The sequence below is a fragment of the Hippopotamus amphibius genome, chromosome 9 (assembly GCF_030028045.1).
Source record: "Hippopotamus amphibius kiboko isolate mHipAmp2 chromosome 9, mHipAmp2.hap2, whole genome shotgun sequence".
In the NCBI taxonomy this organism is placed as follows: domain Eukaryota; kingdom Metazoa; phylum Chordata; class Mammalia; order Artiodactyla; family Hippopotamidae; genus Hippopotamus; species Hippopotamus amphibius.
In genome coordinates, this window is record NC_080194.1 from 19,105,426 (window position 1) to 19,133,071 (window position 27,646).

A 27,646-nucleotide genomic window follows, 5' to 3' on the forward strand; every position below is an offset into this window, starting at 1 on the left:
TAATTAAAATATACTCTTTTTGTAACTGCCACAGAGTGACGTTTTATTCAGTTGTCAATGATATTTATTGTTGAAACACTCGGGAACATTTAACTATGGTAAAAAGCAGTTTGCTGGAGGACTTTTTACTACCTGCTTCCTAGAAAAAGTAGAGGGCAGGGAGGGGAATGTGAGGGTCCACACTCACCTTGGCGTAGATGCAGCTTTCATTGAGTCTCTGCAGTGAGCAGTTCTTGTCACAGAGAGGGCACATGAAGACTTCAGTGGCCTTGCAAATTTCTTGGCTTGAGAAACCAAAGAAGAGAAAGAAAGCATGAACCACCATGCTTAGAAGTGCTTAGCCCCTATGGCCAATCCTGTGGGAAGCAGCAAGGCAGAGAGGAAAAGAAGAAATGGAAATAGTGGGGGAGTGGTGGAGAGGGGAGGAAGAATTTAAGAGAGTGGCTTCAACTCAAATTTTTAGGATTTTTGTGATACAGAGTTTTTTGTTTGCTTCTTCGTTTTAGAAATCTCTGCCAGATATTGTAATGATAACAGGCCATATTTTATGCTTGGGAGCTACTTGTGGGGTTTCATTACAAGGACACTTTTACACCTGATTTCATGACATGCAGGACAACCTTGTGAGGAACACCCAAGGGTGTTTTAACCAGGCTCACAGGCTTGGATGTGGCTGAGCTGGAGTCACACCCGACTATGCTGATTTCTCAGGTCTATCTATCTTTCACCTGCGTCTCGCTGCTTTACCATCATCACCAAAATGAACAGCATCCAGAAGTCATATAATTTTATAACCCCCACTGCAGTCAATCGGTGCGTTATGTTCATCAGAAACCTGAGGAAGTTGATTGCAGTGCCCTGACACTGTCACAATGAGATGACATAGATTTTATTTACTGAAATATATTATAGTCTCTATTAGAACGTAACTTCATAATGTTTGTCTCCTAAGTTTTATGCTATCTTTTAAAAATCTTAGCATACATTATAGATGACATTGTGACATGAATAGGGCATCGATAACAATTTCTCAAAAGCTCACAGCTTGAGAGTTCACAGCAACCTGTTTTTAAGATGTTGTGTGCCCTTATCTGTCACACCTGGCCCTTTGCTACTTGATATAGCATAAATAAATTGTCCAAGTAAATATGTTCTGGAAATATTGAAAGTAATATAAAGGCTTTTGAAAATATGCCTAGAAATGCAACTGTTAACAAAAGTTTAATTGGTGGTGTTTACAGCAAGATTTGCTGCTTTCAAAAATGTATACACTTGAAGCAAAAAAATAATGCATGTGTATTTCAAATGTGGGATGTGTATAATCTCAACCTAAAGTGGAAATGACCAGTAAGCAATAATACTATACAGTACAGAAAAAGATGGCGGCGAAGTAGAGAGACGTGGAGTGCATCCCTCTCCACAGATGCATTGGGAATGCACGGAAGGAGGCAGTCATTCCCACAGAGAACCAGCTGAACACCAGCAGACGGCCTCGGACACCGGAAAGGGCTGCGGAGAACCTGACATAGCCGGTAGGGAGGCATCTACGAGGGCTCAAAGAGGGTGAAGCGGCGGAGCTGTGGCAGACGGGAGGGAGTGAGAAACATACGGAGGGTCCGCAGCGCAGCTCAGCGTTCCCGGACCGAGACATCGATCCGCGGCTGAACGGAGGGTCCAGGAGCGGGAGCGTGGGAACCGGAGAGCTGGTTCAGGGGGAGAAACATTGTTGCCGGTAGGGTGACGGACCGAGAGGACAGGAGGGAGGAGGTCCGCGGAGAGGAGTGCCGATCCCTGAGAGCTGCCCGGCCATGATGGCGGCTGGAGGCTGCAGGCTCCCGGGCGGCGGGGAGGAGCCGCGCGCATAGCCTCTCCCTCTCTTTCTGCGCCTCTGCAACAGGCAGCGGAGAGACGCCCTGCGGGGCCACATAAGGCGCTCAGGGATAACAAGTACCCTCAGGCGCTCGGGCGGGGCTAGATTAAAACTCCTTGCAACGCCAGCAGCAGGGAGGCTGCCGAGAGAAAAAAAAAAAAAAAAACCAGCATCAAAAAGAAAAAACCCCGAGAGAGGCCCAACTCTAAGACTTTCTGTGTACGCCTGAGCCACCAGCGCTCTATGCAACAGGCACCTCCAAGCCTGACTGAAGCAACAGTGCGCCACTGCTCACTCCCTCCCAGGAGAAGGAGCCACTATTGCACCCTCTCCCTCCCCACACACCGAGGCTTACAGACGAACAATAAAGGAACCTCTGCTGGTCACAGAATAACGCAAAAAAAAAAAAAACCCAAGGCAAGGAAAAGGACACTTACAGCTGAGACGCTAAGGAAACAGAAATAGTAGTATCAATACCTATTGAACTGGTCCATTCGGGGATCAGTTCTGGATTTTTTTTTTTTTTTTTTTTTTTTTTCCTTTCTCTTTTTTTTTTTTTTTTTTTTTTTTTTGATTTATTAAATACGATCTTAGCCCTAAGGGATCTACAAGTTTTACAACATAATTTTATAAGGATATTTTTCACTCATTTTTTTTTTTTTTTTTTTTTTTTTTTTTGCCTTTTAAAATACTTCTATATCTAGCTAAGTTTTTGGTAGTACGGACAAAATATCTTTCATACTTTCCTTTCATCCCTTTCTTTTATACACTTCTATTCCTTTCTTTTTCTTTGCATATTTCCAACCACATTACGCTCTTCTGTTCCCCTTTCTTCCAGCCATTTTAAGTGTATTTTATCTTAACATACTTATAAGCAACACTATCGGTCTGCTCAGACTCCTTGCTCTATTCTCCAGATGATGCACTGCCTTGGTATTAATATTAGGCTTTTGTCTTTATCTTAGTTCTTAGTACAGTTGTCTAATTACATTCTGAGAATCTCCATTCTCTCTGGTGGTACTCCAGCTCTTTTCTATATTTGATCCTAGCTTACAAAATCTCCCTGGATTGATGTTTGTATGTGTAGGGTGTTATTTGTTGTTTGTTTGCTTTTGCTTTTGTCTCTGATTCGTTCTGTTTCAGTTGTCAATTTCTGCTGGGTTTCTCTCTGAATATCTGATAGCACACTGGGGTTCTGTCAGGTCTTTCTAGAGCCTTATGTCCTAACGGATTCAATAATTGTGTGTCTTATACATGTATGTGTTTCCTAGACTGAATATTCGTCTAATCCAATACTTGGACATTAGTCTGAGGCTTGGACAGTCTTCTATAAACACCTCTATCACCAGGACAAGCAACCCCAAAAGCTTGGACAACCATGAGGAAACAAAGAAACACCATGCAGGCAAAGGAGCAGGAAAAAAACCCACAAGACCAAATAAATGAGGAGGAAATAGGAAAAATGCCTGAAAAAGAATTTAGAGTAATGATAGTAAAAATGATACAAAATCTCGATAACAAATTAGAGAAAGTACAAGAAACAGTTCATAAGAACTCAGAAAAACAAACAGCAATGGATAACAAAATAACTGAAATTAAAAATACTCTAGATGCTCTAACCAGCAGAATGACTGAGGCAGAAGAACGAATAAGTGAGTTGGAAGATAGAATGGAAGAAATAAACGCCACAGAGCAGGAAAAAGATAAAAAAATAAAAAGACTAGAAGACAGCCTCAGAGACCTCAGTGATAACCTTAAACGTACCAACATTCGAATTATAGGCATCCCAGAAGAAGAAGAAAACAAGAAAGGGTCTGTGAAAATATTTGAAGAGGTTCTAGTGGAAAACTTCCCCAACATGGGAAAGGAAATAATTCACCAAGTCCAAGAAGCACAGAGAGTCCCATACAGAATAAACCCAAGGAGAAATACACCAAGACACATATTAATCAAACTAACGACAATTCAACACAAAGAAAAAATATTAAAAGCAGCAAGAGAAAAGCAACAAACAACATATAAGGGAAAACCCATCAGGATAACAGCTGACCTTTCTACAGAAACTCTGCAGGCCAGAAGGGAATGGCAGGATATACTGAAAGTCCTGAAAGAGAGAAACCTACAGCCAAGAATACTTTACCCAGCAAGAATCTCATTCAGATTTGAGGGAGAAATCAAAAGCTTTCCAGACAAGCAAAAGTTAAGAGAATTCAGCACCACCAAACCAGCCTTACAACAAGTGCTAAAGGAACTTCTCTAAGTAGGAAACACAAGAAAAGGAAAACACCTACAAATACAAACCCAAAACAATTAAGAAAATGGTAATTGGAACACACATGTCAATAATCACTTTAAATGTAAATGGATTAAATGCTCCAACCAAAAGACACAGACTGGCTGAATGGATACAAAAACAAGACCCTTCTATATGCTGCCTACAAGAAACCCACTTCAGACCAAGGGATACATATAGACTGAAAGTGAAGGGATGGAAAAAGATATTCCATGCAAATGGAAGTCAAAAGAAAGCTGGAGTAGCAATACTCATCTCAGACAAATTAGACTTGAAAGTAAAGACTATTAAAAGAGACAAGGAAGGGCACTACATAATGATCAAGGGATCCATCCAAGAAGAACATATCACAATGGTAAATATCTATGCCCCCAATATAGGAGCACCTCAATACATAAGGCAAATGCTAACAGCTATAAAAGGGGACATCGACAGGAACACAATTATAGTGGGAGACTTGAACACCCCACTTACATCAATGGACAGATCATCCAAACAGAAAATCAATAAAGACACACAAGCTTTAAATGACACATTAGACCATCTCGACTTAATTGATATTTATAGGACATTCCATCCAAAAACGACAGACTACACTTTCTTCTCAAGTGCACACGGAACATTTTCCAGGATAGATCACATCCTGGGTCACAAATCAAACCTCAGCAAATTCAAGAAAATTGAAATCCTATCAAGCATCTTCTCAGACCACAATGCCATGAGACTAGATATCAATTACAGGAAAAAAACTGCAAAAAATACAAACACATGGAGGCTAAACAATTCACTATTAAACAACCAAGGAATCACTACAGAAATCAAAGAGGAAATCAAAAAGTATCTAGAAACAAATGACAACGAAAACACAACAACCCAAAACCTATGGGACGCAGCAAAAGCAGTTCTAAGAGGGAAGTTTATAGCAATACAGTCCTACCTTAAGAAACAAGAAAATGATCGAATAAACAACCTAACCTTACACCTCAAACAACTAGAGAAAGAAGAACAAAGAAACCCCAAAATGAGCAGAAGGAAAGAAATCATAAAGATCAGAGCAGAAATAAATGAAAAAGAAAGGAAAGAAACCATAAGAAAAATCAATAAAACTAAAAGCTGGTTCTTTGAGAAGATTAACAAAATTGATAAACCATTAGCCAGACTCATCAAGAAAAAAAGGGAGAAGATGCAAATCAACAGAATTAGAAATGAAAAAGGAGAAGTCACAACGGACACCTCAGAAATACAAAACATCATGAGAGACTACTACAAGCAACTATATGCCAATCAATTGGATAACCTGGAAGAAATGGATACATTCTTAGAAAAATACAATCTTCCAAGACTGAACCAGGAAGAAATAGAAACCATGAACAGACCAATCACAAGTACAGAAATTGAGGCAGTGATTAAAAATCTCCCAACACACAAAAGCCCAGGACCAGATGGATTCACAGGCGAATTCTATCAAACATTTCGAGAAGAGTTAACACCTATCCTTCTCAAACTCTTCCAAAATATTGCAGAAGGCGGAGCACTCCCAAACTCATTCTATGAGGCTACCATCACCCTGATACCAAAACCAGGCAAAGATGTCACAAAAAAAGAAAACTACAGACCAATATCACTGATGAATATAGATGCAAAAATCCTCAACAAAATACTAGCTAACAGACTGCAACAGCACATTAAAAAAATCATACACCACGATCAAGTGGGGTTTATCCCTGGGATGCAAGGATTCTTCAATATACGCAAATCAATCAACGTGATACATCATATCAACAAATTGAAGGATAAAAACCATATGATCATTTCAATAGATGCAGAAAAAGCTTTTGACAAAGTTCAACATCCATTTATGATAAAAGCTCTCCAGAAAATGGGCATAGAAGGAAATTACCTCAACATCATAAAAGCCATATATGACAAACCAAAAGCCAACATTGTTCTCAATGGAGAAAAACTGGAAGAATTCCCTCTAAGAACAGGAACAAGACAAGGGTGTCCACTCTCACCACTGTTATTCAACATAGTTTTGGAAGTGTTAGCCACAGCAATCAGAGAAGAAAAAGAAATTAAAGGAATCCAAATTGGAAAAGAAGAAGTAAAATTATCACTCTTTGCAGATGACATGATACTATATATAGAAAACCCTAAAGACTCTACCAGAAAACTGCTAGCACTCATTGATGAGTTTAGTAAAGTAGCAGGATACAAAATTAATGCACAGAAATCTCTTGCATTCCTATACACGAACAACGGAAGAGCAGAAAGAGAAATTAAGGAAACTCTCCCATTCACCATTGCAACCAAAAGAATAAAATACCTAGGAATAAACCTGCCTAAGGAGGCAAAAGATCTGTATGCAGAAAACTTTAAGACATTGATGAAAGAAATCAAAGAAGACACAAACAGATGGAAGGATATACCATGTTCCTGGATTGGAAGAATCAACATAGTGAAAATGACTGTACTACCCAAAGCAATTTACAGATTCAATGCAATCCCGATCAGATTACCAATGGCATTTTTCACAGAACTAGAGCAAGAAATCTTACGATTTGTATGGAAATGCAAAAGACCCCGAATAGCCAAAGCAATCTTGAGAAGGAAAAATGGAGTTGGTGGAATCAGGCTTCCTGACTTCAAACTATACTACAAGGCCATAGTGATCAAGACAGTATGGTACTGGCACAAAAATAGAAAGGAAGATCAATGGAACAGAATAGAGAACTCAGAAGTAAGCCCAAACACATATGGGCACCTTATCTTTGACAAAGGAGGCACGAGTATACAATGGAAAAAAGACAGCCTCTTCAATAAGTGGTGCTGGGAAAATTGGACAGCAACATGTAAAAGAATGAAATTAGAACACTTCCTAACACCATACACAAAAATAAACTCCAAATGGATTAAAGACCTACATGTAAGGCCAGACACTATCAAACTCCTAGAGGAAAACATAGGCAGAACACTCTTTGACATACATCAAAGCAACATCCTTTTTGACCCACCTCCTAGAATCATGGAAATAAAATCAAGAATAAACGAATGGGACCTCATGAAACTTAAAAGCTTTTGCACAGCAAAAGAAACCATAAACAAGACTAAAAGGCAACCCTCAGAATGGGAAAAAATAATTGCCTATGAAACAACGGACAAAGGATTAACCTCCAAAATATACAAGCAGCTCATGCAGCTTCATACCAAAAAAGCAAATAACCCAATCCACAAATGGGCAGAAGACCTAAATAGACATTTCTCCAAAGAAGACATACAGATGGCCAACAAACACATGAAAAGATGCTCAACATCACTCATCATCAGAGAAATGCAAGTCAAAGCCACAATGAGGTATCACCTCACACCAATCAGAATGGCCATCATCACAAAGTCTGGAAACAACAAATGTTGGAGAGGGTGTGGAGAAAAGGGAACTCTCCTGCACTGTTGGTGGGACTGTAAGTTGGTACAGCCACTATGGAAAACAATTTGGAGGTTCCTTAAAAAACTACAAATAGAACTACCATATGATCCAGTCATCCCACTCCTGGGCATATACCCAAAGAAAACCATAATCCCAAAAGAAACTTGTACCATCATGTTTATTGCAGCACTCTTTACAATAGCCAGGACATGGAAGCAACCTAAATGCCCATCAACAAATGAATGGATACAGAAGATGTGGCATATATATACAATGGAATATTACTCAGCTATAAAAAGGGATGAGATGGAGCTATATGTAATGAGGTGGATAGAACTACAATCTGTCATACAGAGTGAAGTAAGTCAGAAAGAGAAAGACAAATATTGTATGCTAACTCACATATACGGAATATAAAAATGGTACTGATGAACTCAGTGACAAGAACAGGGAAGCAGATACAGAGAATGGACTGGAGAACTCGAGGTATGGGAGGGGGCGGGGGGTGAAGGGGAAACTGAGAAGAAGCGGGAGAGTAGTACAGACATATATATACTACCACCTGTAAAATAGTCAGTGGGAAGTTGTTGTATAACAAAGGGAGTCCAACTCGAGGATGGAAGATGCCTTAGAGGACTGGGGCAGGGAGGGTGGGGGGGAATCGAGGTGGGGGCGTCAAGGAAGGGAGGGAATATGGGGATATGTGTATAAAAACAGTTGATTGAACCTGGTGTACCCCCCAAAAAAAATAAAATAAAATAATAAAAAAAAAAAAAAAAAAAAAAAAAAAAATACTATACAGTAACACAATGCTTTACAGTAAGCAAAGATGAGTCCACATCCATTAAGCTTAGTCCTCAATGCAATCTCCTGCAATGGTAATTATCTCCAAACTGAGAGGAAACTTACGTTTAAGTGATTCGCTCAACGTCATTCAGCTAACAAGAGGTACTTTAGAGAACTGAGTCTAGGTTTTCCTGATTCTAGGTCCAGTTCTCCACCACCTATAACTCATCTAAAGCAGGGAAACGTTTAGTTCATATTAAAAGAAACTTTCCTATCAAAAACTAATTTATTAATGATGATGATGGTGTAACAGGCTTTATATATACTATAATTCTGCTACTTCCACACACATTATATTGCTAGTAATGATGATGTCTATGTGAAGTAGGAGGAAGCAGGCAAAACATACATTTTAAAAGCTCAAAAGAAAGAGAAGAGTATACCTCCTCTTAGTAGTACTACTAATTTGTAGAAACAGGAATTTACATACCTCTTCAGGAAAATTTTTATTAAAATAGGCTTACTATCATAATCATTGGTGTTTGAAGAATGACATAAAGTGTCCTGCATTGAAATCTCATGCTAAAATGGTATTAAATTTGGTTAATACTACATCATTTTTCCAAACTTCCAAATGATCAACAAAAGCACAGATGTATCAAAGCACCCAGCCTAGAATCCCAGCTATCAGACTGAGCCTTATTTTTATTTTCAGAATCATCAAATTCATTTTCCATAAGTTGCTCAAAGTTTAACTTAGGTAACATAAAAAATATTAAACAATTTTTGCAATGTATTTTTTAGCCCTGAAATATGCAATCTGAGATGAAATCACAAAGTCCTTTGACTTTACTTAACCACTAGATGGAGGGAGAGTGCCCAACGTGTTTCTTAATTTCTTTTGCTGAACCTCATAATATAAACCGCTGCTTGAAGTGTGGCTTTCTTTCGTCTTATATCTGCTGTTAGATATACACACCAAGGGCTGATTGGAAGGAAATGATAATTACAGCCCATTTAAGATATGGGAGGAGGGAGTAATTTGTCCTTTGGCGGATGGATGCCTGGAACTGCTCCAGGGTCTTGATGCTTACTGTGATCCTATTAACCTGACAAAGCACAGAATAAGTTGCTTGGTGATACCCATTTTGGGGAAATATAATAATATGAAAGTAGGTTTGAAGGAAGGCAGTATGGAAGCATGACTAAAGCGTGGATTTTAGAATCAGAGATAATCATCAGGGAAAAGCAAATCAAATCACAAGATATTAGCTCATACCTGTTAGGATTGTTATTATCAAACAAAAAAAATTGAACAAAAGTAGCAAGTTTTGGCAAGAATGTGGAGAATTTAGAACACTTGAATATTGTTGGTAGGATAAGTTGGTGCTGCCATTATGAAAAACAATATGGAGGTTCCTCAAAAAATTAAATATAGACCTACCATTTAATCCAGCAATCCCACTTCTGGGTATATATCTGAGACAACTGAAATCAGGATCTCAAAGAGATATCTGCCCTCCCTTGTTCACTGCAACATTATTCACAGTAGCCAAGATATGGAAATAACCCAAATGTCCATCCACAGATGAATGAATAAAAAAATTATGCAATAAACATACAATAGAATATTATTCAGCCTTGAAACAAAGAAAGAAACTCTGCCATATGCAACAACATGGATGAACTTGGAGGACATTAAGTGAAATAAGCCAGTCACAGAAGAACAAATACTGAATAATTCCATTTAGATTAGGTATCTAAAAAAAAAAAAAACACACTCATAGAAACAGTAGAATGGTGGTTGCTAGGGGGTGGGGGGGGGAAATGGAGAGCTGCTGTTCAATGGGTATAAAGCGTCAGTTATGTAAAATGGGTAAGTTCTAGAGACATGCTGTACAACATTGTGCCTATAGTTAACAATATTTTAGTGTGCACTTAAAAATTTGTGAAGAGGGTAGACAACATGTTGTGTTCTTATCACAATTTAAAAAAGTCAGATATAGGTTTAAACTTACTAGTTATTTCCCTTTAAGTCACCTACTTCTCTGAGGATCAATTTCTTCATTTCCAGTTGGAGATAACATCCAACTGCGATATTATGTAAGGAATATTGATAACGTGCCTGGCACATCATAGGCACTTGATAAATGGAAGAAGCCCTTATTGCTACGGATATTGTCAGGAGAGGGTTTGAGAGGCCCTTTAGGATCCAACAGCTTTTGAAAAGCTGGTCAGAACTGAGGACCAAGTACATTTATCTGTGAGTTCTAACGTCAAAAAGGCAGGAATGGGCCAGAAAGTTGAGGTTTCTGCTCTTTGCCCTAGACCTGAAACCCGAAGCCTGAGAAGCAGAGATCATATCTACCTGTTTGTTCATTTTTATATTCCTATAATATGTTCTCTACCTGGCACAATCTGACCATCTTTGATTGCATAAGACCAATGTGCAAGCAGTTATATACATGTATATACAATAAATAATCTATAACAAGATTTTCACATAATTCTACAATTAACTGCATAGCAGTTAAGAAATACGACCTTAATTTACATGAACATAGCTGGTAGAAATATAATAAATAAATCCAGTTTTCAGCTTTTCAACATTTTGTTCCCCTGCAATAAACAAAAAAGAGCTTAATAAAATAAAACTAAAACAAAGCAACTCAAAATAAAAGCCCTATGTCCTCAATCCACTCACCATGATAACACCTACGACTTAACCACGTCTGACACCTTGAATGGAAAAATTCAGTTCCATGAAATTTTGAAAGTCAAGATATTCAGTGATGCTTATCTTGGTTTAGAATAGAAAGTCTGACAGGATCTTAATTATAGTGTGACAGAAGTAGCAGTAATATAATACTATAAAGCACTGAAGAAAAGAGTTTGCTAGAGTCTTTTAAAACACTTCTTGTGCTAAAGGTTAAAGAATACTTATACAAAAAAAGCTTAATTTACTTCATTGGTACATAAATCAATAGGAACAGAAACTCTGTTCCTTTCATTGCCTTTTGTTCATTTTTGGCTTTGTAAGTGTGGAGGAGGAAGTCTACACCACATGGGAAAACTTTGTGAATACGTTCTCCATGGAACCAATTTGAACAGTAGCTAACTGCCTAAAAATCATTTTCTGTTTTCATCAATTCATTTTAAAAGACCATTTTTCTAAAGCTCTATCAAAAAACTCTATAACTAATAAATGAATTCAGTAAAGCTGTAGGGTACAAAATCAGTATGTAAATATCAGTTGCGTTTTTATATTCTAACAACAAACTATCAAAAAGAGAAATTAAGGAAACAATCCCACTTACAATTACATCAAAAAGAATAAAATATTTAGGAATAAATTTAATCAAGGAGGTGAAAGGTCTATACACTGAAAACTATAAGACACTGGCAAAAGAAACTGAAGAAGATACAAAATAAATGGAAAGATATTCTATGTTCATGGATTAGAAAATTTCATACTGTAGAAATGTCCATACTACCCAAAGAGATCTACAGATTAAATGCAATCTCTATCAGAATTTCAATGGTATTTTTCACAGAAATAGAAAAACTTATCCTAAAATTTGTATGAAACCACAAAAGACCCCAAAGAGCCAAAGCAATCTTGAGAAAGAAGAACAAAGCTGGAGACATGACACCTCCTGATTTCAAACAATATTACAAAGCTACAGTAATCAAAATAGTACATATTGGAATAAAAAAAGATACACAAGACTTCCTAGGTGGCGCAGTGGTTAAGAATCTGCCTGCCAGTGTGGAGGACATGGGTTTGATCCCCGCTCCAGGAAGATCCCACATGCCACGGAGCAACTAAGCCCGTGTGCCAAAAAAAAAAAAAAAAAGAGATACACAGATCAATGGAACAGAAGAGAGAAACCAGAAATAAACCCATATGTATGTGGTCAATTTTTGACAAAAAGCCAAGTATACATAATGGAGAAAGGATAATTTCTTCAATAAATGGCGTTGGGCAAACTGGATATCCACATACAAAAGAATGAACTACAGCTTTATCTTCCACCACACACAAAAATTAACCCCAAATAGATTAAAGATTTAAATTTAAGACCTGAAACTGTAAAACTCCTAAAAGAAAACATAGGTGGGAAGCTCCCTGAAATCAGCCTTGGCAATGATCTTTAGGATTTGACACCAAAAGTAAAGGCAACAAAAGCAAAAATAATCAAGAGTGATTGCATGAAACTAGAAAGCTTCTGCACAGCAAACAAAACTATGAACAAAATTATAAGGCAACCTATCAAGTGGGAGAAAATATTTGTGAATCAGATATCTGATAAGGGTTAACATGCAAAATATATAAAGAACTCATACAACTCAATAGCACAAAAAAAATCTGATCAAAAATGGTCAGAGAAACTGAACATTTTTTTCAAAGACACATAATAGGTACATAAGAAGGTGATCAACATCACTAATCACCAGGGAAATGCAAATCAAAACCACAAGGAGATATCACCTCACACCTGTAAGGGTGGCTATTAGCAAAAAGACCAGAAACAGTAAGTGTTGGTGAGGATGTGGAGAAAAGGGAACCTTATGCACTGCTGATGGAAATATAAATTGGTCAGCTGCTATGGAAAATAATATGGAAGTTCTTCAAAAAAAAAAATAGGACCGCCATATGATCCAGCAATTCCACTTCTGAGTATATATCCAAAGGAAATGAGAACAGGATCTTGAAGAGGTATCTGTACTCTCATATTTTTGCACCATTATTCACAATAGGTGAGATACGTAAACAACTTAAGTGTCCATCAGTAAATGAATAGATATAGAAGATGTGATACACACACACACACACACACACACACAATGGAAGAGTATTCAGCCACGAGAAAGAAGGAAATTCTGCCACTTGTGACAACATGGACCTTGAGGATATTACGTTAAGTGAGATAAGCCAGACAGAAAAGAAAAATATTGTGTAGTATCACTTTATATGTGAAATCTTAAAAACAAACAAACAAAAAACTAAACTCATAGAGACAGAGACTAGAGAAGTAGTTAAAAAAAAAACAAAACAGTATTTTTCTTTTCACGACACTATAACTCCAAGTTGCAACCTCTCTTCTCAGCTTCAGAGGTTACTGATTGAACATCATATGAAGAAATGCCCAAAGTGGGATGAATGTTTCCAGTGGGCATGTTTGTCCAGGAAGATGCTGCCTTCCAGAGGGGTAATGAGTTTGCAAGACTCTGAAATAAACCTGTCACTAGATGAAATACTTTTGAACAGTAGGTGTTTCTTTGTTTTCATGCTAATTATCATTTAAGAACAAGGGGATTCTGAGATAGCAAATCAAGGAATTTGGTTATGGAACAGGATTCAACTCTGGGACAATGGAAATATTTTGTTTTTAGGTAAAATTGTTATACAGATACAAGGAATTCAAGGAAATGAGTTTTATGGTTCCATTAACTGTCATGATTACTACACAGTAGCAAGGCCATGGTTAAAAGATGGACCAAAAGGGAAAAAAAGTACTGAACTTTGAAGGAGAAGAAAAGTACTTTTTCATATTTGAATTTTATCATATAAGGTTGAACTTGGTGAAATATACTTGTGGTATATTAAATAGAATATGCTGTTAAGAAGATTCTTTAATGCCAGGATGACTCTTAACCTCTGCTGAATAATAATGTATTGTTGCTATATCCAAATCTTGAGTCATTTCAACTTTAGTAGAAAAATCGCCATTCTGATAAATGTTTGATCTTTGTCAAATCTTATTTTACTGCCATTTTGATATCTTAAGTTGATGCTAAAATCTTTTACAAATGTATTTCCTATATAGAGTAAGAAGAAAATAAAAAGTGATTTTATGTTCTCATGAGAGGAGACTACTTAGGGTAGGATTTCTGTGGTATGAATATTTTGTTTAGACATTTTTGACTATGTAAGGCCCCCTCATTTTCACTATCAAGAGTGGTAGTGAAAGTTCTATAAAATGAAACAATGTATTTGGAAGGTCTTTTTGTATATCTTAAGTGTTTAAAGAATTGTAGCTATGATAATTATTTGAATTAATGTATTGAGAGAGCATTCCAGACTACCAAATACCATGCAAATTTAAATTATATAGAACTGTCTACTGCATTGTTGAATTACTAATTACGTGGGATATACCAGAAAGAGAAATTTGGCATAAAGAGAAACAGTCTTAGAACTCACCCAAGAGAATTTGCATATAAAAATAAAAATATAGAAAAGACCTTGCAATAACAAAAATAAAAACAAGCAAATAAACTTAGGACACTCACTAGCTTTTATAGTCAACATTACTGTAAACCTTTATTCCAATCAGAAGAAAAGCCAAAATTTTTCAATAAGTCTGTGAATAGCTTACCTTACTTGACTTGCATTCATTGTTAATATTCCATAGAAGAAAACACACAAGCCAACAATGGCTGCAGGAATCAGCATTCCAGTATACCACCCCAGCCAAGCAAAGTATAGCCCGATCTTCTCACCAAAGTATAGCCTGCATGAGAAAGCAAATCCTTAACTTAAGGCAATATAAGCGACACTACAGATACTGATGTCACTCCTAGTCAGAATTTTAGATGGACAATGGATGCTACTGGCTCAGTTCCTCCTCAGCTCCATCTGGGGTATCTTAACAGTCTTGCTTGTTAATGAATCCAATAATGGTGACACTGTTTATCATTAAACACTGTCATTATAGGAGCAGTTGTATAAAATGTGTTTATTTCTTTCTTTTTATAAGCCAGTTCTTGCTTTTCTTCATCCTCTTAGTAGAATCCCTTTTTGTTTTCCACACACAGAGCTGTGCTAAACCATACTGCTTTGGCATAAATTAGAAAAGCACCTCCCTCTAGGTAGCTGCAGCAGACTTGATTTCTGTCTCCATCTGCACCCTTGGCCAGACTCCCTTACGTCAGACACAATCTGCACAACTGTGTCACACATCTTCCTCAACAAAGTTCAACCCTGCCATCCCTGGAGCACATGATTCTTTCCTTGGTTAATGCTGTTCCCTCACTTTGGAATATTGCATTTCACCCTCTTCTCCTGTCTGGCTCATAGTAATCCTATACTTTACATCACTTCTTCTAAGAAGCCTGCCCTGACTTCACCTCAAGAGCAGGGTTAGATGCCCCTGCTCTTGCTCCCACACTCCCTTCACCCATGTTTCAGTGTTCTAACTTATAAAACTTTATGACAATTACCTGTCACTCCCCTACACCTCTCCCTCCCCATCAGAATGCAAGCTGCTTGAAAGAGGACCTGGGTCCTATTTCATTAGCACCCACCACAGGAAGTGTTTTATTGAAAGGAATGAAGGGAATGAATGCATTTTATTTCCCTTCAGCTTATTAACAGAATTTATATGGAAATAGCAGATGAATAAGGCAGTTCTAATGACTACTCAATTGTTCTTTCTTCACCAAGTCTACTGCCGATATTAACTATTACAGTTTATACAGTTCTGGTAAGAAACAATCATTTCTTGAATTCTGTGCTGGTGTTTGGTCTCCATCTTCTAAAAATGATTACTTAACACACAGTTTTGTTCCAGTACTAGTTTTAAAGATTGATGTTTTACAGTTCATTTGGGAATACCTCTGGGCAAGAATTCTTTCTGGGAAGAAAATTCTCATATTATTTTTTTTTTTCCTCAACAAGATTTCTCCCCCTGAAAATCATTCTTTCTATTCCACTCTTTGTATCGTGCCAACTAAAATTTGTGCATTTTTTCCCAAGTGTAGGCATGGAGTCGTCCTCCACTGAGCATCATTTATCTAATTTTTGGTTTTTTCAGTTATTTCTCCTAGGAGACATAGATCAATAGTTTATTCATCTCTTATAAAATCGTAGTGTTCTACTTTGAGACGAAGCTTATAATATTAACAGGTATTCTAATAAAGCCACTTGTTCCTTTAAACAAGTGTTCCTCTGTGGGGTAGAGTAGGGTTTTGGCACATATTACTAACATTTTTATTAAGATGATTACCGTAGACTGCACAACCAGACCCCCTTATACAAAGAGTATAATACCAAGATTTTTAATTATACATTATTGAAGGTTAAGAGGAGCAACAATGTTATTTGACAGGAGTATAATTGCTTAAATTATAGGAGATTTCAGGTCTGTTTTATGAGAAGCTAGTCCCAGGCAAAGAAGGTTAATGAAACTGTCCTTAATCAAGAACATGGGGAACTACAATCTTTTAGGATCTCTAGGTGTTCCTTAAATTTCTTTAAAACCATGACAGGCCAAAGAGGAATAAGGGGTTGCAACTGGTCACTTCACCCACAGTCACTCTCTTTTCATGTTTTATATGCTGGTATCCTACGTCACATTTCATTTGATGATAGGATTCTGCTGCTGAAATAACTTTTATCATAAAAAACTTCTATCGTAAAAGCAAATGTTAAATCAAACTCTTTTGGAGAGAATTATTTCATTTAGGTTTTAAATTTAAATCCTTCTGGTGTTTACTGAAAAACATTGGGGGAAGAAAAAAGCCACACAGCTATTTTGTTAGGCAGGTTTTGTAGATGACCAGTTTTTTAAATGTATTCTTTCCAGATTCCAGTATTTTCTATGGAAAAATAGATTGAAACAAAGATAGGCTTTGGCTACTAAATATTTGGGTCCATTCTTAAAATGAAGACAAAACAGAAACACATGTTCAGAAATGGCTGTTTATAAAAAAGAAAATGAATTGACAGTCCCTCACTTTTCACCCACTATTAATGAACTGCCTTTTTCAGCAGGAGAATACAGGCCTTGCCTGTGGGTATCCATCATCTATGACCCAAGTATACAAACAATTTCCAACTCCCGGGCACCCTCTTTCTCTCACTATGGGTAAGAAGCCACACAATAAGAGACTCACGTCCTTAAAACTGTATAGTCTTAAGAACAACTTAACTCCAAATAATTAAAAGATCACATATTTTAAGGCAATCTTCCTACTCAATGTAGAAAACTGGGTCTTGTATGAAATGCTATATACAAGATTGTATAGTTTAATCTACAAGTCTGCCTCAGCACCATCTCAATTTTGGTAATAAGCAAGTTCCTAGACAGCAGGCACCTGTTAAAACATGATCTATATTTTTTTCTGGTCTTCATTTTGGGTGGGCCCCTCATTACATCTCTTCCCTTAGCGATCTGAACACAAAATACATGATTTTCATAAGCAAAATTTCCCTTTTATGTCAACACCCAGAGAATTGGTAATAGCAGCTGAATCACCCTATTTATTGAAAACAAAGGTTGTTTACTGAAACTACCTGAGGCAGTAATAGCGATGTCTCCTATAGATAGGAGAACCGTTGACACTGAAATGCTTGCCTGAAAATCCCAACTTCACTTTAATTCTTATTAAATACAGTTTTGTGAATTAGCACATCTCACTGTATTCATATATCTCTAAAATAATTATTCTTTCACTTGCATAAGTAAGCATCTGATAATTTGTCGTGATTAACTGAATTAGAATCAAAGCTTCTTGATTTTGGACATACCCAAGTCCTTAACGTTTGAAATAAAAATAGTCTGGTGTTGTATAATATGCTTTGTACATCCAATCCACACTCTACCCTTTTCCTTCCTGCTATGTGCCCAGGAAGCTCACCATATGTATAGTATCACCTATGCTTCTTCCTTCTCACTTTTTGATGGGCTCACTGGCTAACTGAAGGTACTAGCAGGAGAGCACAGGGAGGGATAAAAGAGATGTGGGGTATTTTTTATTACCCTGACTTTCTCCTCCTATGATTATAGCTTTTAACAAGTTCTGTCAACTGCTCTCTCCCCTTGTCCCTCCGAATCTAGGTTTGATAACAGCTTTCAGCTTTTGCTGGTCCTTGGAAGCTTCATCATCATCTGTTGACTCCCTTGATCGCATTAACATTACGGTATAATAAGTTCTTTTATTAAATTCTCTTTAAATACTCCTCCTAGTTTATCAGTTCTATCAGTTTACTGTTGGGACAATGACTGATACAGTTATGAGTTATTCTTGATATTTATGTTTCATAAACAGCTCAAAATATCAACATATATAATCTTATATGAATGCTTTTTTATTTTATTCTATAAATATTTCTAGTTAGTTGGGGACTTAAGTCCTTTTTAATATCTATTTCCTGATTTTTAAAAATAAGAACAAATTATCCTCCATCAAAATAAAATAAACTATGAATGTAACACTGTTTCAAGACAAATTCAAGTTGACAGCAGTTATTAGAATATACCTCCTGGAATAGTATAGATACTCACTAAATCTTTGTTGAAAGATAAATATATGCATAGATGCTATGCTGGGGCATTTTCTTCTTTGCTCACAGATCCAATTTTCTGCCTTTCCCTCTTTTGATTTGTTTTCATGGGGAAGTAGCTTACACAGATTCCCTTGTAAATTGCTACAGGTAAGTTGCATTAGGAGGTATTGGAAGTCTCAAAGGTGGAAGGAAGGGAGGAGCCCTTATCTTTCCTCCTCTATGGCCGTCCTCAGGGCTGTCTCTAGAGCAGCCGTAATTTGCTATGGCTCCATAATTCTCTGTGGCTTGATGCAGCACTTCACTTCTCTGGAGGCAGTCCTACTCATGGATGGCACAGTTCTCCCCCAACGGCTCAGGTAGTAGGCTCCGAAATATAATTCATCTCATTTTCCCTCCAGCTTTAAGTGTTGTTAGCACTTTTCTGCTGTTGTTAATCTCTGGTTGCCTCATATTTCTGTTTGATTTCTCAGTTTTCCCATCCCCTGTGCTACTGATTCCCTAAATTAAGTTCCTTTTATTGAAAAGACGTATAATGGCTTCTTTTTTCTTAATCACACTCTGACTGATACAGATGATTTGGTGGATAAATAAAATAATTCCAAAAAAATTCTAAGAAAATGGTAACAAAACAGCACAATACATCTTCCATTATCAACCCATCGCCATTACCTGATTAAATCCAGGGGCTGATGCTTGTACCACATTCCCCAGCGTGCCCAGCGCTCATATAATAGATGTCTGTTATTCTGAGGTCCATGGGTTTTGATGGGCTGGTTACTCTTGTAGGCTCCCTGAAACAAAATAAGATGAGTTGATATCTATTCTTTTAGTGAAATTTGAACTAATAGAAATTGCTTTTGCTTTTTTTACTTTCAGAATAATTTAATAACTTACTGAAAGCTTCAGAAATTATAAACATAAGCCCATCAATTGGAGTGATGTAGTAAATGCATTTATATACCTATCTTTCATTAAAAATATTTCGAGAGTTCCTTAAAAATTCTTTCTTAAATTCCTTTTTTAAACCAATGAGATCCCTTTTCACTTAAAGTAGACTTTAAGTTTTATCGCTTGGAACCTAAGGTCTTGTAATAAACACAATATCTTCATAATCACTGAGAGAAATTGTTGTAATCTTTAGGTCAGAAATTGAGTGTTATTCTGCTTTGAGAAGTGATCCAGTATGAGAAAATAATTACTTCATTTATAGAAGCTAAGGGAAAGAGTCAATGTTCATTCAACAAATAAAAATGCACCCCATCAAATGAATCACTATGCTGTACACATGAAACTAACATAATATTGTAAATCAACCATATTTCAATAAAATTATTTTTAAGCATAAGAGGCCTAAGTCACCAGCGTTAGTCATGTTTTTAAATTCGCAAAATTTACTTCAGATTAGATATTCCAAAAATGGAAGCATGTTTTGAAATTCTCTATATTCCCCTCAAAAATCTGTCACATGGGTTGCAATTTCAGATGCATAGAATATATATGCCTTTTATAGGAACGTGTTCCCTGAAGGCTGAACTGCTCTGCTTTTATAATTTAAAAAAAGGACAAGAGATATAGTGACTTTATTTTCTGAATCAAAACTTAGGACACAGGATTCAACAAAGTGCCTCTGCTCACTCCAATATGTGATTCTACTTTTATGAAATGTTTGATGAAAATTTAAAACAAGTGGAGTTATACTTCAGTTACTTTACCTAGGTGATGGGGATAAGAATACATATCAATGACACCAATACACAGGGGTCTTGTGAGGGCCCCCTTAGAGAATAGGCATAAAGAGTAAGCCACATAAGAAGTATAAAAATAATATTAGTTAATTTTAGGCGTTGGATATATTGTGGCCATTAAACAGTGCAAAACTATCACCTGAATGGTTCCAAACAACTAGGGATGTGAGTTCCTATGAAGAAAGATGACACCTTGAATCATGGTCTGCAGGTGCCTCAAGACTGAAATGACAGACAAGTGTGGGTTTTGCCTCGGGCTTTCTAAGAAAACAGATTAATTAGGTAAGGGTGGAAGTACAGTTAAAGTGCAGTCTTAAGAGTTTTCTTCCCTAAGGGAGCCCATAGTGTTTAAAGATTATCTAAAGATTGGAAGCTAAAGAGATGAAAGTAAAGATCAAGACTCTAAGACATCCACTTGAGAAAAGTGTGTTTGCTTGTGAAATTGGACTGACTTGTTAAGGTAGCCTGCCCTGAGATTGGGAAGGTAAGGGAAGGTGAACCAAAATCTCAGGTTTCTTTCAAGCATTCTTGATAATCCTAAAATACATGGCTTTCCTTCCCAGCCTCAGTGGTCAGACAAAGGCATTTCCTGAGTTTTAGGTGCTAAGCTTTAGAATCCCTAATATATCATTGTTCTAACTCTGCTCAATAATCTCAATCAACCATAATGTTCTGGGCTGACAGTGACACGAGATGGGTTGCAAGAGAAAACTGACCAAAGTGATGACTCCTACCCACCCACGTATTTTCATCCCTTCTCAGGGGACTACTTACACTCAGTGATACCCACCACCTCCATGATCAGCCCCTTCCTCCAATCAACACACTTTTCTTCTGTCTCCACTATTCATAATTAATGGGATTATCAATTCTATCAATATTTTAGGCAAACTCTTTCTCATATACGAGGGTGAATCAAAAATTATCCGCACTCTGGCTGTAGAATTTATAGAAGTTTTAATATAACTGGAATGCGGATAATTTTTGACTCACCCTCGTATATATTTCCCTTCTTCCCTTTCTTTCTTCTTTGTCATGCCAAATTTCCCTGGACACGTCTCTTTCTCCCTTCTAGCTATTGTCCCTTCCATAAGCAAAAAATAAATCTCAACTGTGGGCGAAAAGCATGAGATTCTTACTAATAATACTCCTGCATCAGGAAGAAGGAGGTCTAAACTGTGTGTCCTCATTCAAATTACAGAGTCAGTGCCACTGACTCCATTTTCCTCTAAATAAGCCATGTTTTTCTTTCTACAAGTAGTAGCCTTTAAAATTGATAGAAAATTCCTGAGTCCAGTTTATTGACTTGCTGCTTTGTTTTCATTACTTGTATTTCAACAATATTGTTTTGTAGTCGTTTTGTGTATGTGTACCATATATTATTAGTATTTCTACCAAATTATAAGAATAAATGGGAAAACGACTATTATTTACAACCTGTTCCTAATAGGTTCCAAATTTCACACAAGAAACTGTCAAATAAACTGTTAGAACACGGAATAGTTAGGTAAACAAAATGATTTGGAGAACAAAACAAAACCTTCCTGTGCTACAGAAGTTCTCCCAGGGACTCAGGTTTGCCACTCTGAACACTTTACCACTTACTGACTGGGTTGCATTGAACATGGTGTTCAATTTCTCTGAGCCTTGTTTCTGCATCTCTACAATGGAAAAATGATAATATCTCTCCTCCAAGGTTACTGTCAGATGAATGGGAAAATCCATGCATAGGACCTGTTGCATGAAACACTCTAACACATTATGTTATCATTCTTTCTATTCCTAATGTAAGTAGGTATACCATAATAGAAGCATTGGAGTCTGGCTTCCTGGGCTCAAAACTATGCCTTTAAGATTTAATTTTTCTCTGCCATAATGATGTATCTATAGGACAGAGTTAACACATTACTGACCAGGGGATTTTCACAGAAACTAATGTCTGTAGCCCTAATATGTCTCTGGTCAAAAATGTGTTAATATTATTGCCTATCACAAAGGGTTTTTACAAGTGTTAAATGAGATAGTCCATATAAAATGTTTAACTCAGTACCAAACAGGAAGTGCTCAATACATCTTATCTTCCACGAGTTATACTAGACCGTGAATTCCTCAGGAATCGGGATTATGTCCTATGAGTTCTCAGCTTTTAAAAATAGAAGACTGATGGGCTTTGAAAACACACAAATTAAACTTTTAAGACCCTGTTATTTTAAAATACAAAACTGCCTTAAAAAGAATGTGTGTGTGTGTGTGTGTGTGTGTGTGTGTGTCTATTGGGGGAGGGAGTTTAAAGCTGATTCACGTGTCATTCATGACTCATCAAGCAGAGTCTACCACAACATGACCTAATTAAAACTTGCAGAAAATCAAGTAAATAATGGGGTGTAGGTTTTTGATTTGGGTTTGTCTTAGGTTTTCAGGTATCCCAAAGTAGTAGGCACAGACCAGAACCTGCCCTATTTGGAAGTTGTGTAAATCTCAAGCTGAGTCAAGCATGGAGCTCTGTGTTAGAGCAGAGCACTATCTATGTCTGGTCATACTGGCTGAGCAATGTCCATGAGTTCCCTCTGAGGCTGGGATTCCTGGTACAGGATTGCAGAAGGGTTTTGGAGCACAGGAGCCAGTGTGCAGCCACAGACTATAATGGAAGTCTCACAAAGGTCCAAGGCCACTCACTGGTTGAACCCTGCTGGAATAAGGCAGCTAGACTTAAGTGGAAAAAAAAAAAATGAGATCAAGCACTAAGCAGGAGAAACTTTTTTTAAAAATGGAAATCATACTTTAAAATTACCTCATGCGGGGGAAAAGCTGCTATATAGGAGCCATTGTTTATAAGTTTACAGATACCTGGAAAGAAAAGAAAAGAACAGTTCTTGAGTTAGTTTAATTGAAGACTTCCCTCTGAAGCAACATACACAATACTTGGGAAAATAAATTAATCTAAAAGCAAAATAACCCAAATGACTTCCATAGCCATATCACCTATGAGGACAGTGAGGCTGTGAAAGAGCCTGATTCTAAGACTCTCACTGTGTCCTTACAACATTAATAAATGGAAGTTTGCAAGGTGCCAACATATGGCAGTTTGCCATACCATGAAATGTGGCATTTTAATACCCACTTGTTGAGGGCACTTGAGCCTGGAACAACTTTTTTTTTCCTTCAAAACAACAAAATTTGGCCAAGGAAGCAGAGGAATTCCCCACTCCTAAAAACAGCTCAAAAGGAGGCTGGTATTGAGAAATCTTTAATTCTTTAATACTGATCCAAAGAGAATAAATAGCAATATGTGACCCTTCTTAGAATCTCCTCCATCCCAGTGAGAGTGTAGTGAAATTGACTCTCTCATATAGTTCTGGGAAGACTAGATATTGGGAAAATTCTTGTGAAGAGCAATTTTTGTTGCAATATTATTTACATTAGTAAAGAATTAGAAATAACTGTACATCAAGAATTGGGGAATTGTTTCATTATTATGGTTCTATCAATTATATTAGTGCTTGGTAAATGACTGTGATTTGATGAATGCTTATAACAGAATATTGTACAGATATTTAAAATAATGTTTTCAGACATCCTAAAGGGCTTGAGAAAGTACTTATCATGGAAATTTCAAAAAGGATAGAAAATTGTAAATATTGCATGATTCTAATTATAAGATATCTATGTATATATATTCAGTACTGATTTGTAACAGTGAGAACTGAATGTTGGGATTTTTAAATTTTATTTTTATACCTTCGGTGTTTATTGCATGTTTGACAAAGGGCATGATATATTTATAACCATTTAAATGTCAATTTAATTTTTAAAGACTACATAAACACATAGTGCTATCTTTCAGATACATTTGTAGTTTATATTCTGGATTTCTCTATCTTTATTTCTTGTTTAGAAAACTTCTAAGTGTCAAATTTTTTATAAGGATTTAGTTTTTAAATTAATTATTTTGACTGCTCAGTAATAAATGAATTATTAATCAGAAAAGAATTTTCCTCTTTGGATGACTTGAAACATAGTTCATTTTACTAATGTGGTACTCTATTTGAATGCAAATCAGTAGATATTAGTATAAGTTTTCACTGGCTATCAACTTTTTATTTGAAAGAATTTTAGAATGTGACTAACATTTTATTTCTTCAGCCATCTTGTATTTTCCACCCTAACAAATGGCCAGCTCATTTGTTACCTGTTGCTTTCTGCTCTGCTCTGTGTAAACTTTACAGTTCTACTTAATTTTCCCAGGTGAAACTTTCTCAGTTTTCTTTTGCATCAGACATGTTGTAGCTAAATATTAAAACAACACAGACATTTAGAAAGTTAAAATTAGCTGTAATCTCACCTTTCAGAGATAATCTCTAAAATGTTTCATATGTACTCTAGATTTTTTTCTTTTTATTTGAGAGTGTTTAGAAAATGGGATTACTTTAGACTTATAGTTTTGTAATCTGTTTTTTTCCACTTAATGCTTTGCGGTTATTTTTTGAAGTCAATAAATACAGAACTAATACTAATTTTCCATCTCCATGAGTAAAGCGTCTGTGTCATATACTTTCTATAATATATAGCATACAATAGGTGCTCAATACATTTGAGTTAACAGTGAATAAAATTACATCATTTTTAATGGATACATTATGTGGATACAGCCTAGTGGACAGTTAAAGTATCTTCAGCATTAGTCTATTCTACTCTTTGTTTACAAAGCCAAAATGAACAAATTTCTACATATTATTATTCAAAAGTCTGATTATTTCTTTAGGATAAATGTCAAGAAATAAAATTTCTGTTCCAAAGTTTTTGCACATTTCACATTTTGATACATATTGCCAAATGCCCTTGGAAAAGTTTTTTTGTTTGTTTTATTATGTTTTCTTTCATTGAAAGACTGGAAAAATGAATGTTTAAAATTTGTTCACTGAATTATATCCTCATATCTGATGCATGACAGCAAAGCTTCAGTTGTTAAAAAATACTTCTGTGTTATCAGTAAAAGTAAATTCCGTATTGTGTTTTTAACTAGTGTTCTTACCCACTTTTGATATTCCATTTTCATATTTGGTGTGCTGCAGCATGTGATAGACTATCCTGCTTCGAGTAGCATTGCTGAAGAAGGTGTCCTTATTGTTTATTATGAAGCTGGGAAGATAAGGAGATTGATTTTAATATTCAGTGCAGACCATGGAATCTAGCAACAGTTACAAGTTCCTGTGTAGTCACCCATGCATTTTCTCCATTAAAATGACTGCATGTAATAAAGCAGACCAGCACCAGTCTGAGGCCTATTTGGAACCGGGCCACACAGCAGGAGTTAAGCGGCTGACAAGAGAGGGAAGCTACATCTGCAGCTCCCCATCACTCACATTACCACCTGAACCATTCCCCGCCTCACCCCACCCCGTCCATGGAAAAACTGTCTCCCACAAAACTGATCCCCGGTGCCAAAAAGGTTGGGAACCGCTGATGTGAAGCATAGTAAATCAGAAGGGAAAACAGCTTTAAAAAAAATCATTTGGCAGAGAAAATATACACTTATAAATAATACAGGACATTATCAAATATTCATTTTAATATCTTTCAGTTTATAAGGAACCCTAGATGTCCTCATATTTCTTGTTGAGCATGGAACAAGAACAGATTGTCTGTTGGCTACCATAAATTTTGTAGTACCTTAAGTAATGTGGTTCTAAATAGAACACATTAAAAATTGATGTCATTCCCCCAAACTGCACTTTCCAAGCTAGCTTGTTTTCAGTACTTTAGTGATAAACAATGTTTCTCCTTTCCCCTCATGTCCTACTATTCCATTGTAGAAAGAGTTGCATGGAACAAACATGAGAGCCAATGATGTAAAGAGCAAAAGGGTGATTTCAAGAGGTAGTGGGAAAAAAAGAGATGAGGAACTCACTGGTGAATCCGTGCACGGCTGAAAGGGCCAGTATAGCAGTCTGATTCCTCCAGGTCTGGGAAAGCTGACTTGTCGAGAACCATTGGGTTTTGGGACATCCATTTTTTGATTCTTCTAAAATATTTTTGCACCCTGGAAAGTCAAAGTTACATTTTAGAACTGAATTGGGTTGCATTCCAGAGCCATGCCTACCTTCCACTACCATTCTAAAAAAGAGTACCCGAAAGACACACACACCCACACTCACACACACATACATGCATTTCTCCTGTTCCTACATAAAGGAAATAAATTCCAAAACAAGCTAAACCTTACATTTATTTAAACTCTTTGAGTGCAACTAGGTTATTCTCATAAGAAGAATCTTGTGGAAAATACTAGAAAATCATCATATATAAAGATGGGGTAGGAAAAAGCATAAAGAATAAAACCAGCAAGATTGTTTATTAAATGTGTGTGTATGTATGTATATATCTATATCTATATATGTGTGGCTATAGATCATCTTAAAAATCTACAGCAATGTGGCTCCACCAAAGTGGAGACTGAAAAGAAAGAAATGGCTACAACGCACTCAACACACTCAACTCTGGGAGCCACAGGTCCTATGGTAACAGCAAGGATTTTGTAGTCAAGAGAAACTGGGTTCAAAGGCAGCTCCTCATTCTAGTAGCTATGGCAACCTGTATAAGTTAATTTCTCGCCTTGGTTTCCACACCCATAAAATAAACAGTAATAATACTGACATTGTTGGAAAGTTAAGTTGGTGTTTTACTTTAAACTTGATTCACAATAAGGAAAGTTGAGTCAAGAGACTTTGCAGTACTTTCAAGACTTTAAGGGGCATATAAATCATCTGAAGATCTTGTTAAAATGCAGATGCTAATTCAATAGACTTAGGGTGGGGTCTGAGATTCTGCATTTCCAACTATCTCCCAGGGGTGCTCATCCTGCAGTCTACTGACTGCACTTCGAGCCGTGGATTTAGCATCGACACTAGGTAGAGAACATTAAAACACTCTTTCTGGAAATCTCACATCAGGATACTTTGGCCTAAGCTTTAGATTGTAGTCGTAACCCAGTTCTACCTGCTATACATACTGATTGGAATCACGATTATTTTTCAAAAGACAAAAAAGAAAGCAAAAGAGATATCGACTCTAGAGATTGATTCTGAAAATGAGATTATGAGCTGCTATAATAACAGCTGTGTTTACTTTAAAATTGTGCTATATTTACACAACTATTTTCTAGGTTCTATCTTTGGCAATTTTTGGTTTCTTCTGCAACAGTAAGTCAAAGTGGCAGGATAGAATATTTTCC

The 27,646-nt window shown here is 36.6% G+C and overlaps 1 protein-coding gene across 2 annotated transcripts in view; it reads right to left on the reverse strand.

Moving 5' to 3' along the window:
• The window catches only part of ANO3 (anoctamin 3), a 451,354-nt gene that overhangs the window by 68,871 nt on the left and 354,837 nt on the right, over positions 1 to 27,646 (reverse strand). For both annotated transcript variants that reach the window (XM_057749054.1, XM_057749055.1), the window contains 6 exons: positions 26,324 to 26,455; positions 25,448 to 25,554; positions 23,207 to 23,262; positions 19,340 to 19,461; positions 14,760 to 14,894; positions 188 to 284 (listed from right to left, as the gene is read on the reverse strand). In XM_057749054.1, coding sequence (XP_057605037.1) covers positions 188 to 284; positions 14,760 to 14,894; positions 19,340 to 19,461; positions 23,207 to 23,262; positions 25,448 to 25,554; positions 26,324 to 26,455 — 649 coding nt within the window. The remainder of the gene's footprint in view (positions 1 to 187; positions 285 to 14,759; positions 14,895 to 19,339; positions 19,462 to 23,206; positions 23,263 to 25,447; positions 25,555 to 26,323; positions 26,456 to 27,646) is intronic.